The following is a 12,165-nucleotide window of genomic DNA, read 5'->3' as shown; positions in this document are numbered from 1 at the left end:
AGCTAAGATGCGCAACTTAGCTAAGGACAGCTTTCCAGACGCGACATTAAGGATAATGTGGCAGAATCATCTGCCCACGGCGGTGCGTGCAGTTTTAGTAGCGTCCAGAGAGACGGACCTTGACACGTTGGCCAGCATTGCCGATGACGTGTCGGAGGCAACAAGAAACCCTCACGTGGCAGCAGTGGCAGCACCACAGGGCCAGGGGCACAGCGCGCCAGCGAGAACCCCAGGAACTGCAGATACAGCGGTGATACTAGCGGAAATCGCCAAACTGAGTGTCCGTATGATGGATCTTGAGCGTTCGAGGCCAAGGACGCGGAACTTCGGACGCAGAGTTAGAGGAGCTCGATCCACATCCAGACACAGGAGTGGAACTCGCCCACGAAGTAGCAGCAACAGGGCAGGAAGAAACCCGGACTGGCTTTGCTTCTACCACTTCCGGTTTGGACAGGCCGCCGCGAAGTGCATCCAGCCTTGCGCATGGGACAAGAAGCAGGGAAACGAGTAACGATGGCACAGAGTTCGGCGGAGACCTGTGCTATCCACACCAGCCGTCGTTTGTGTATAACAGACTTAAATACCGGACTACGTTTTTTAGTTGATACAGGTGCGGATATTTCCCTAATACCGGCGGACAGGAGACTACGCACGGGTGAGTGCACTAATTTAAAACTTTTCGCAGCAAACGGTACGCAAATAAAAACATACGGTGTTAAAGTGTTGTTTTTAGATTTTAAGTTACGAAGGCCATTTCGATGGGAATTTGTGATGGCCGATGTCAAACAACCAATACTTGGGGCCGATTTTTTGAGTTATCATAGGCTTGTAGTTAACCTGAGCGAACAGAAATTACACGACCTTGTAACAGAGTTTAACGTTTCTGCACCGGTCGTCAATAGCAGCCAACCGTCCATTAGCACGGTTGATGGTAATCATCCATTCCACAGTTTATTGTTACAATTCCCTAGCATCACGAAGCCGCCAACGTACAGGGAACCCCCTGCGCACGATGTTGTGCATCACATTGAGACAACCGGGCCACCTACGTTTGCGAGGGCAAGGCCATTACCACCGGACAGACATAAAAGGGTCAAGGAGGAATTTCGCCGAATGCAAGAGCTAGGCATTTGTAGGCCAAGCAAGAGCCAATGGGCTAGCCCGTTAACAGTGGTAACGAAAAAGAACGGCGAAATTCGTCCTTGTGGGGATTATCGTGCCTTAAACGCGCAAACGAAACCCGATAGATACCCGATACCTAGACTACACGATTTCACCTTCATATTGGCAGGTAAAAAAATATTTTCAAAGCTAGATATAAACAGAGCTTATCATTGTATACCGGTAGCCAAGGAAGATATCGAGAAAACAGCAATTATCACAACATTCGGGTTATGGGAATTCCCTGTCATGTCGTTCGGGCTTCGCTGTGCCGCACAAACCTTCCAGCGGTTTATGAATACTTCAGTACTGGAAGGCCTAGATTTCCTATTCAATTATCTAGATGATGTTCTTATCGCAAGCGACAACGAGGCGCAACATAGGGACCATCTTAGACTGGTTTTTGAACGTTTTGCTAAATTCGGAATTACAATTAATTTAGCGAAGTGCAGTTTCGGACAAACGCAGTTAGAATTCCTGGGTCACCAGGTGGACGCATCGGGCATTAAACCGTTAGAGGAAAAGGTTCAGGCTGTAGCACAGTACCCGAAACCGGAGACAGTGGAGCAGTTGCGACGATTTCTAGGCATGCTCAACTTTTATCGGTCTCATATTCCCAAGGCAGCGGCCATACAAACAAAACTTGATCAATATTTAGTAAACACGAAAAAACGCGATAAAACGGCGATAGTTTGGACAAAAGAGACTGAGGAAGCGTTCGAACAGTGTAAAGAGGGCCTTAAAAAAGCCGTTACACTGTCGCATCCTCAGCCCGACGCGGTTCTAGCCTTAATGTCCGACGCGTCATCTAACTGCGCGGGTTCCGCATTACATCAATTGGTCAATGGAAAATGGGAACCATTAGGGTTCTTTTCAAAAAAACTAACGAAGGCCCAGAAAAGTTATTCCGCATATGACTTAGAACTGTTAGGTATTTATTTATCAATGAAACATTTTCGCAAGTCATTTGAGGGCAGACCACTGATAGTTTATACAGACCACAAACCTTTATGTCATGCGTTCGAAAATATAGGGAAAAGTAGTAGTGAAACGCCGCGACGTACGAGACATTTAATGTTCATCAGCGAGTTCACTACGGATATTCGTCACATAAGCGGAAAGGATAACGTTGTGGCTGATACGCTATCCCGCATAGAGACCATTGTTTGCCCAACCGCTATTAATTACACGGAACTCGCTGACGAACAGGCGCGAGACGAGTACCTAGCGAGCATGACGCAATCAGACCGGCGCGACGGAAACGATACTGTAAACATAAAATTACTCGCAATACCGAATTGTCAAAAGGCTGTATATTGCGAAATATCGTTAAAGGAAGTAAGGCCATATTTGCCCGAAAAGTTTAGGCGCGCTGCGTTTGAAAGCGTCCATTGTCTGAGTCACCCCGGAGTACGCACTACTCGCAAAATGGTGTGTCGAAAGTTCTTTTGGCCAAGTATGAATAAAGACATAAGTCGTTGGGCCCGAGCGTGTATACCTTGTCAAAAGGCGAAAGTTACCCGACACACTGTTTCTGAGTTAGGTACATTTGAAAACGCCGATAGGCTGTCGCATATCCACGTGGACCTGGTCGGGCCGCTTCCGACATCTCCGCATGGAAATCGCTACCTAGTAACGATAATAGATAGGCGTACTAGCTGGCCAGAAGCTTTTCCAATAGCAGACATGACGGCCGAGGTAGTGGCTAAGACGGTGTTTAGCGGGTGGATCGCGCGATACGGTTGTCCGTCGCTGCTCACAACAGATCAGGGACGTCAATTTGAAAGTAACCTATTTAGAGAGCTATCGGATTTGTTAGGCATAAACAAAATCAGAACCACACCCTTCCACCCTCAGAGCAATTCCAAGGTGGAACGTTTCCACAGGAGTCTGAAAGCAGCACTAATGGCCAGAATGAACAATACCTCGTGGGAGGACGAACTGCCGACCGTCATGCTGGGCCTGCGCGCGGCAGGACGAAGCGATAATGACGTAAGTGCCGCAGAGATGTTGTTCGGACGTACGCTACGTTTACCTGGGGATTTTTTTGACACACGCCCCATGGAACCCAGCGATCCAGGTAGTTTAGTAGATAAAATTCGGGAAACAATATCTCAGTACAAACCGGTATCTGCGGGATCACGTAATAACCGCATTTTATTTGTGCATAAGGAATTAGCATCATGTCAATACGTTTTCGTCAGGGATGACACCGTGAGGAAATCATTACAGCCACCCTATATGGGACCTTTTAAAGTGTTAAGTAGAGACGAAAAAGTATTTTTAGTACAATTTCCAAATAGGCAAGCTCGTATCTCAATTGACCGATTGAAACCTGCTTACGTTTGGAACGACGACGTAGCTACCGACAGCAGCGAGAGTACTAAGGTAAGCGACTCCACTGCAGCGCGAGGCGAGAGCGAAGCTAAGGCGACACCGCGTACTACTAGAAGTGGTAGAGTTATAAACAAACCGGTTAGGTTTTTAATTGACGAATAGATTCGCGGCATATATAGTTTCGCACATAAAACACTAATTAAGGAATTAATATACTATTATGAATTTTTAATGTCGAAACTTTACATTGGTTTACATTCATATTTTACACATTCTATTTTACACTTATATACAAAACATACATATAATTTTTTTTTTTTTATTAAATTGTCCAATTCATTTTAGCATTTATAAGATATTATCGCATATCGGTAAACGCAAGTAATGGTTGACTGACATTATACGGTTATTATGTTGAACTACTTAGTTGTAAATAGCAATAAGAATTGCTGAGAGCTGATGTTATACTTTGGACTTGGATTTATCTTATTGCTAGCACGAAATTTTGCAAAATGATGTGCTGTGACATTGCGTAATTGTTTTGTGTATGTATTTAAAGTAGAATATTGTAATTTTTGTTGAGACTACTTCACTTGCTTGTGCGCAACACGTACATTTTTCAGTTTTATACTGTAAACAAATTGTGAATTATTAATTAAAATGGGCTATAACCAAAGTAAAGAAGAAGCACCTAGCAGCAACATAGCAATAGCTGAAGTCCACAGTGTCACTGGTCAAGTGGACACGAAACTGAATTATTTCGGAATGGTGCTCATAGTAATCGCTATCATATTGACTTTATTTCTTTTATACTTCGTACAAGCGAAGTGCAGGCACTGTATGCACACCTGGTTACAAAAAGCTGTAAACAAGGTTCAACCGACAGCAGTGGTTGTACATAGGGAACAACCGCAACCGAAACAACAACCGGTAATTTATTAGTGAAGTGAAGTGCAGTAAAACAAGTGTTGTGTAACTAAACTTTATTTCAGTCTTTAATAATAATGTCTGTATGTTTAAATTGTTGTACTTATGTTTAAAAAACCTTTGGTACATCATTCTAAAAATAGCTAACTGTAATGTGTTAATATTATACATGTGACGGCTTGTGGACACGCATCGCGCTATGTCAGCGTGATACGTGCCTACATGTCATTCGAGTACATACACTGATTAGCCATAACAATGTAAGGCTAGAGTCACACGAGTGGAGTTAAAGAAGGATCCCACAAGAGAGATCATTGTATTTTTATGATATTTTTTTTTTTGTTTCAAAAAGGGGGAAGTAATATAGGGACATTTGCCAAGTCAGCTCATATTCAAGTGCGCGTGTACCGCGATATGAGCTGACTAGGCAGTGCCCGCGGCTACAGTGCGGGCCCCCCCCGCTACATGTAAACCAGTCTCACCTTAACCATCGATCATATAACACTTGTCGATTTTTATGTAATTATAATATAATATAGTCAGATCAGTAATTACAGTGTTTCGTTAACCTCCTTCGGAACTATACAATATACCCTAAATACTGTTTGAATATAACCATGCTGTTTGAATATAACCATGCTGTTTGAAAATAACCATGCTGTAATATACCTCCATGACGTTAAAGCTAACACACATAACACACATAAGCGACATATGTCGGAGAACGGCTGAATCATGCCATCTATCGCATTTAAGAGACTGATGATTACGTCAAATGATTCGTTGATGATGCCATCTTTGAAAAATAGAGCAAGCAAGGGTGTTCCCTTCCCTAGTTAGTAACACCTGATTAGCAAGTATTACCACCAAGGCGTCATAGAGTGCGCTGTCAAGATAAAATGAAAGATGACATCGAGAACTATTGAAGCCATACTGCCAACCTATCTCCAGACGAGATGGTGACGTCGGTGGCGGTGCCTGGATCCAAACTACTGGTTTGTTCAGCTTGACAAATGTAACGAGTGTGTTCTCTGTAACATAATATGCCCACGATTCCCGACACATATAACATTTTCATAAAAGACGAATTTGGTCTTGAATCTGTGTACGAGTAGTTAAGACGTGTTACTGAGACCGTGGAGATATTAATTTGGTCCCTGAAATAGTGACCGAAGATTGAGACCTAATGGTGAAGTAGTAGTAAGAGGGTATTTAAATCTATATATCGGTAAGACCCACACGCTGTGTTACCACGACTCACCGTGGTGATATCAATATGGCCCCTGTAATAGACGATGGTGACTTTATCGGGTGTCGCCGCCTGCGCCACCGCGTAGTAAGCTTCCACGTCTTGTTCTACATTATATTTTGGAGTTGATGCTTCGCCTGTAATATAAAACTACAGGTGTGCAAAAGTTACGGGAATTTTCTAAAAAGTTCCAAAAGTTTCAAGAAAGATTCACAGGAAAAATGTCGATTCTCATACAAAAACAGGAGAATTTCCTCATTACAAAAATATTGGACAATATTTGGAAATGCCGTAATTGGAAAAGTTTCCGACGGCACATAACTGTTATATACACAGTATTAAGATTAAGCATCTGCCCTTAATGTACGATCGCTATTTAAATACATCAGCGGTCGAGTTAAGTACTCGAAAATATCTGCATGAGTGCGTAGATAACATGCCAATCGTTGACGCCCCGTAGCGAACGAAACGCAACTATCACTGCCGCACTAATATTAGTAGACTTAGAGTTACAACATTTTTTTTGGTGGAACTTACGCCCATCAGCCAGATACAGTGTGTTAACGCTGCTGAGGAATGTGGGATCCAACCGAATGGCCAGAGCGATGTTAGTGAAAGACCCCACAGCTACCACCTTCACTTCACCTGTAATCAAACCATCACACCATCCTATCAAAACCTCAACTACAAGACAACTTGTGCCCGACCGAATGTGGATTTTTTGCCGAAACCAAAGGTTCGGTTTTGCTTAAATTTCGGCCGAAACCTAGCGAAACCGAAACTTAGGTTAATCAATACCGAAAATACAGTTCCGGCGCGGTTGAAAGGTTCCGCAGTTTTATGTACGAAACCGAACCTTCAGTCGGACACCTGTCACGACACTAAAGATGGCCACAAATTTTATGAAAGATTTTTTTAAACTTTTTGATGCAATACCCGATCTAAGCCGATAAGCAAAAGCGTGTAGCGCAAATGAGTGAATTATTTCAAGCGAGTATTTTCTCATAGAGCTAGCTGCAGTGTGAACCGTCAGCGATCAACGACTTACGCCTCAACCTACAAGAAGTTTCTTGTGGATTTAAGAGGTGTATGCTAGTGTATGTACATACACACAGAGTTCTAATCGTTTTCGCTTCAATGGGCTACTCCGACGTCTGAGCGTACGGACGAGTTCACAAACACCTTTACAAATTACAAGCCATCGTTGCCAAATAGTTATTTTGTTGTTGTGAAAATTTTGTGTGTGGCAATTGGGGTAAAAATGCGTGCCTCCCTTACTTTCAGGTAAAGAGCACACCAGGATATTTCTTAGTCAATTCGATCCGTGCGAGCGCCGCATGCCCCGACCGTGCCTGTATGGGCCGTATGCATCTGGATTGCGTGTATCCGTAGTCTCTTCCAGGTTTATACCTGAATATGTGATAAGGGCCTTACCAGGGTATTTCTTAGTCAATTCGATGAGTGCTAGTGCCGCATGCCCCGGTCTTGCTGGTATGGGCCGTATACGTCTGGGTTGCATGTCTCCAAGGCCGTCGGTGCCGAAAAAACTGTCCGATGGTACGTCGATTATGAGGGAGTTGTTGCTACCCCTGTAGATTGGCACCTGTAGGGGTGAAATGGGGAATGGATATAAAAGAGTGAAAACAATTGTTTACAGGCAGTGAGTGGGGCACGATCCTCTGGCTTACCTTACCCGGTCGTCCAGAGTGGAGTCGCAAGAGCTGCGTTCTCGAGGGTAGATGTGGAAACGTAAATGGCGAGTTGTCTGTACGTTTAAAGTCCCCTTATACCGCTGTTGTCGCGCTTTTGGGGGACTGCTTGCCGAAATAAAATTGGATACCGTTTTATTAGACAGACGTCCGGTTTTTTATCCCAAAACCATCGCTTTCACAGTAGCTCATTTTAGATTCCATCAACTCTCAATAGTCCTTGCACCCTGGCGCGTGTACCATGACACGGGCATGGGCAGCCTCTGCTCGGTGTACCCCTTACATCTCATTAAAGTGTCAAAAGAGCTTCTACGCGTTGGCCGTGGCTCCGCGCACGCCATCCAAATGTCCGAAATAACATTGTTCCGTGATTGGTAAAGACATTAGAATAAGTTAATTAATAAAACACATAGGTATATAACAGAATGTTTCAGGGGCCTCCGCACTAGGCTTAGGCGGCTACGCCTGTATTGCGGGAAATCATTGCAGCGATGCACAATCTGAATTAAAACAGCGCGACTGCATCGCGAAAGTCGAGCATTTTATGGCTACTGCCATAGAGAAACTAAAAGTAAGCATAGGTTTTAGTTAAAGCATAGGAGTGCTCAGTGAATATATCAGTTTTGGTACCAAATGATTATTATTATTATTAGCGGAAGGAATTGAAAATAGAGTACCGGTTAGTTCGGTTATAATATTCGCTGAAAATTGTTGAGCATTAGACCTTTCGTTCGTCGCAACATCTATTATCAAGTGGCAGAACTGATATTTCCGCTACTAGACGCTAGATGTCGACTACGAAAATAATAAGCGTTTTGGTACCAAAACTGATGTATGTAGTGAGCACTCTATGCTTATTTCTCTATGCTACTGTACTGCATCGCTTCTATAGCGCGTTGCAAATGACATGTCGCGATTCAGTCGCGCTTCTGAATCGCTGCAAAGTCGCCGTGTGCTAGCTCCCTCAGTGATGAGGGAACGAGGATGAAGAAACGTCGTTAAAAACATTATAGTTACATCTTGTCTCTTAGCGACGTTCAGGATTCTTTGAGTGTTGACGAACGCCTGGTCTTCGGGCACGTTGCCGTGGGTGGTCGTTATAGCCAGCAGCTGCGGACTGGAACACATTTGAGGATTAAGAGGCAGTCGGTAACGAAAGCCCGCATGTAAGCGCACACTGTATATTTGTATTGGAGTAAATGAGATAGAACTGTCACTGTTATGTTATAAGAAAAATATTGAAATAAAAAAATTGTATTATTTGTGTAATTATTACTCGTTAGCGGTAAAGGTATAAATATTATGAAATTGTCATTTTAATTGCAGTCAAAAAAATAAAGACATAGAACCGTTTAATGGTGAGTTTAAGGCCAATATTTTGCAATGATTTTCTATCGAGCAGATTTAGTCCAATCATGTATCAAGTCAAGTACGACCACGGTCTTTGAAATATGATGAGTATCAACTTAAAATACCTAGAAGAATATTTTCATACATTTTGTATGAGTCGCGGCAACTAGACCGCAGATATTTGTGGAGAATGACCCAAAAGAGATTCAGAGAGAGATGCATTTACTCGTACCTTGGCTGACCTTAGATAAATTAAAATCCTTTAAAATTATGAATCGTGTTAACATACCCATTGAAATATTGTTCATAGAGCAACGCTTCAAAGATCGCGATGGCGTCGTCGACCCCACCGTCATGGTCTATCACCAGCTTTGGCTGACCGATGACCTGCGCACTGAAAGGACCACATAAGTAAGAGCTCTTTCTTTAGTGACCCTGCCTACGAAGCAGAAGGTCCTGGGTTCGAATCCTTTCCATTTATTTGTGTATTTATTTGTCACAGATTTTTGTACCTGAGTTAAGGATGTTTTCTATGTAAGTAAGTAAATAAGTAAGTAAGTAAATATTCTTTATTGCACCACAAAGAAGACAAATTCTATGTATTAGATAAATGTCTGTATATCGTCGTCTAACTCACAACACAAGCCTTATTGAGCTTTGTGACTAGCCGTATGCCTATTTCGTAATATTGACCTTGGTTTTATATTAAAACACATAGAAAATAATGAAAAACTACAGTACTCTTCGTTTGCATCTTTCATTCATGATTTCACTCCGAATTCTAGCAATTACAACTTAAAGGACACGTTTCCATATTTTAACATTTGTGATTTCGATTAAATACATAACACTCGGTAAATTCTCATTTTAATTTTATTTTAAAATGCTGCGAGGAATGATAATATTCAATTGAAGTTAACCCAGAATAAATGCATAATTATTGGTGTAATAAAGAACATTGAGTTACTAACTTAATAATAAACGTAAAATATTACAATACAGACGTTATTTTAAGAAAACAAAACTATAATACCTGAAGTTAAATAATAATGTTAGCATATTCATGCTTGATAGGTTTTGAAACGTTTCATTTTATCATTTTTTTGGTCTACTTAAACTGACTACCAAGCGAATCCTGTCGTTGTGTGCGTAAAAAACATTATGTCGCCGTTATGTCGCTAATATGTCGCCGTTATGGCGCTACTATGTCGCCATTATGTCGCCGTTATGTCGCTATTATGTCGCCGTTATGTCGCCATTATGTCGCCGTTATGTCGCCGTTATGTCGCCGTTATGTCGCCATTATGTCGCCGTTATGTCGCCGTTATGTCGCTAATATGTCGCCGTTATGTCGCCATTATGTCGCCGTTATGTCGCCGATATGTCGCCATTATGTCGCCGTTATGTCGCTATTATGTCGCCGTTATGTCGCCGTTATGTCGCTATTATGTCGCCATTATGTCGCCGTTATGTCGCTATTATGTCGCCGTTATGTCGCCAATATGTCGCTATTATGTCGCCGTTATGTCGCTATTATGTCGCCAATATGTCGCTATTATGTCGCCGTTGTGTCGCTATTATGTCGCCATTATGTCGCCGTTATGTCGCTATTATGTCGCCGTTATGTCGCCGATATGTCGCCATTATGTCGCCGTTATGTCGCTAATATGTCGCCGTTATGTCGCTATTATGTCGCCGTTATGTCGCTAATATGTCGCCGTTATGTCGCTAATATGTCGCCGTTATGTCGCTATTATGTCGCCATTATGTCGCTGTTATGTCGCCGATATGTCGCTATTATGTCGCCGTTATGTCGCCATTATGTCGCCGTTATGTCGCTAATATGTCGCCGTTATGTCGCTACTATGTCGCCATTATGTCGCCGTTATGTCGCTATTATGTCGACGTTATGTCGCCATTATGTCGCCGTTATGTCGCCATTATGTCGCCGTTATGTCGCCGTTATGTCGCTAATATGTCGCCGTTATGTCGCCGATATGTCGCCGTTATGTCGCCATTATGTCGCTATTATGTCGCCGTTATGTCGCCGTTATGTCGCTATTATGTCGCCATTATGTCGCCGTTATGTCGCTATTATGTCGCTAGTCGCCAATATGTCGCTGTTATGTCGCTATTATGTCGCTAGTCGCCGTTATGTCGCTGTTATGTCGCTACTAAAGTATATAAAAGGGTCGTAGAGTACGGAGGAGGGGCATTCATTCTTTAATCTTCGGACTAGCAGTATCTCTGGCTTTGGGTAAGTAAAGTTTCTCTACTATTCCTTCTATTTGTTTGTGTTTGCTGGGAATTATCCTGGTAAATTTAAACTTGTAAATTGTGTCTATGTTTGGCATTGCGGGGACAATGTTGACGTAATGCTAAGCTTAGGCTATGGTGGAGATTCTTTACTTCCTTATCTGTGTTACTATATTGTGAGTTTTTGTTAGTAAAATCTAATTTTGTTATTTTATTACCTTTCTATGAGGTTAGTTTGTTATTTTATAAAGCCAGATCACTGTTTGGACTAACAGTTTGTCCATCTAATCAGCTGCTCCCTAACGGTGTCAAACTGCAGCTGTTTAGAAGTCTTTTGCTCCAAGTTGAGAGGACTTGGCGTCTCTTCTTTACCAACATAAGAGGCGAGCATACTCTCCTTAGTCTCAAAGTCCAGCTGTTAGATGAATGTGAGGGCATCACGTGCGTGCCATTGAGAGTAATCTCGGCTCACTGAAGTCTGCAGTAATTGAGGCTAGGTCTCGTATTAAATATATTTATATATTTCGGAGCTCTGGCTCATGCTAGTGCTGGTCACGGGAGAGCTTCTGTCATGATTGGTAACAAACACAGATAAAGTTTTAGTCATGGCAGGGTATCCCATGTGACTGGTACGGGTGTGTGTGCTAGTGTGCTGATTACTTATAGACATGCTAGGGCGGTCTATTCTCATCCACCGTGCCCACGTGGCGATGAGGAGGGGGCCAATCACACAGACACTAGGGTTTGCTATACCTCGGTTTTGTCGGCCGAATGCTTACAGCTTAGACTTAGGGATACACTTGTGTATGTTCCAAATCACTAGATCAATGGTAAGTACGATCTGTGTTCTGGACATGCTAGATTAGGGTCTAAGGGTAGGAATAGGGTAGAGTCACACACACTGTTATAGGGTCTCTCTTAGGTTTGATCTAGAAATTCGATTGGTTAGTGTATATATATATCTTTCAAAAGGTTCTAATGATGTGAAGCTATGGTTTTATATTTTGTACTAATGATAATATTAGTGAAATACTGGTAATGAGTTTTAATTACCTAAATCTTCCAGACTGTTACTCTGAGTGGAAAGTTGAGCGTTATCTGTAACATCTTATATCTATTTATTTTCATTTCTGGGTTTTTGGTGTAGAGACGAAGTACTGAGTATTACGATCAGGT

The 12,165-nt window shown here is 42.4% G+C and overlaps 1 protein-coding gene across 1 annotated transcript in view; it reads right to left on the bottom strand.

Annotated features, from left to right (window-relative positions):
• Window positions 1–12,165, bottom strand: part of LOC133529268 (inositol oxygenase) — a 33,046-nt gene that overhangs the window by 19,252 nt on the left and 1,629 nt on the right. The window contains exons 3-7 of the mRNA XM_061866963.1: window positions 9,023–9,127; window positions 8,401–8,500; window positions 7,109–7,277; window positions 6,212–6,319; window positions 5,687–5,811 (exon numbers count right to left, since the gene is read on the bottom strand). Of these exons, the coding sequence (XP_061722947.1) occupies window positions 5,687–5,811; window positions 6,212–6,319; window positions 7,109–7,277; window positions 8,401–8,500; window positions 9,023–9,127 (607 nt within the window). The remainder of the gene's footprint in view (window positions 1–5,686; window positions 5,812–6,211; window positions 6,320–7,108; window positions 7,278–8,400; window positions 8,501–9,022; window positions 9,128–12,165) is intronic.

The sequence above is a fragment of the Cydia pomonella genome, chromosome 20 (genome assembly GCF_033807575.1).
Source record: "Cydia pomonella isolate Wapato2018A chromosome 20, ilCydPomo1, whole genome shotgun sequence".
NCBI lineage: Eukaryota > Metazoa > Arthropoda > Insecta > Lepidoptera > Tortricidae > Cydia > Cydia pomonella.
This window is presented reverse-complemented; position numbering and strand designations above follow the sequence as displayed.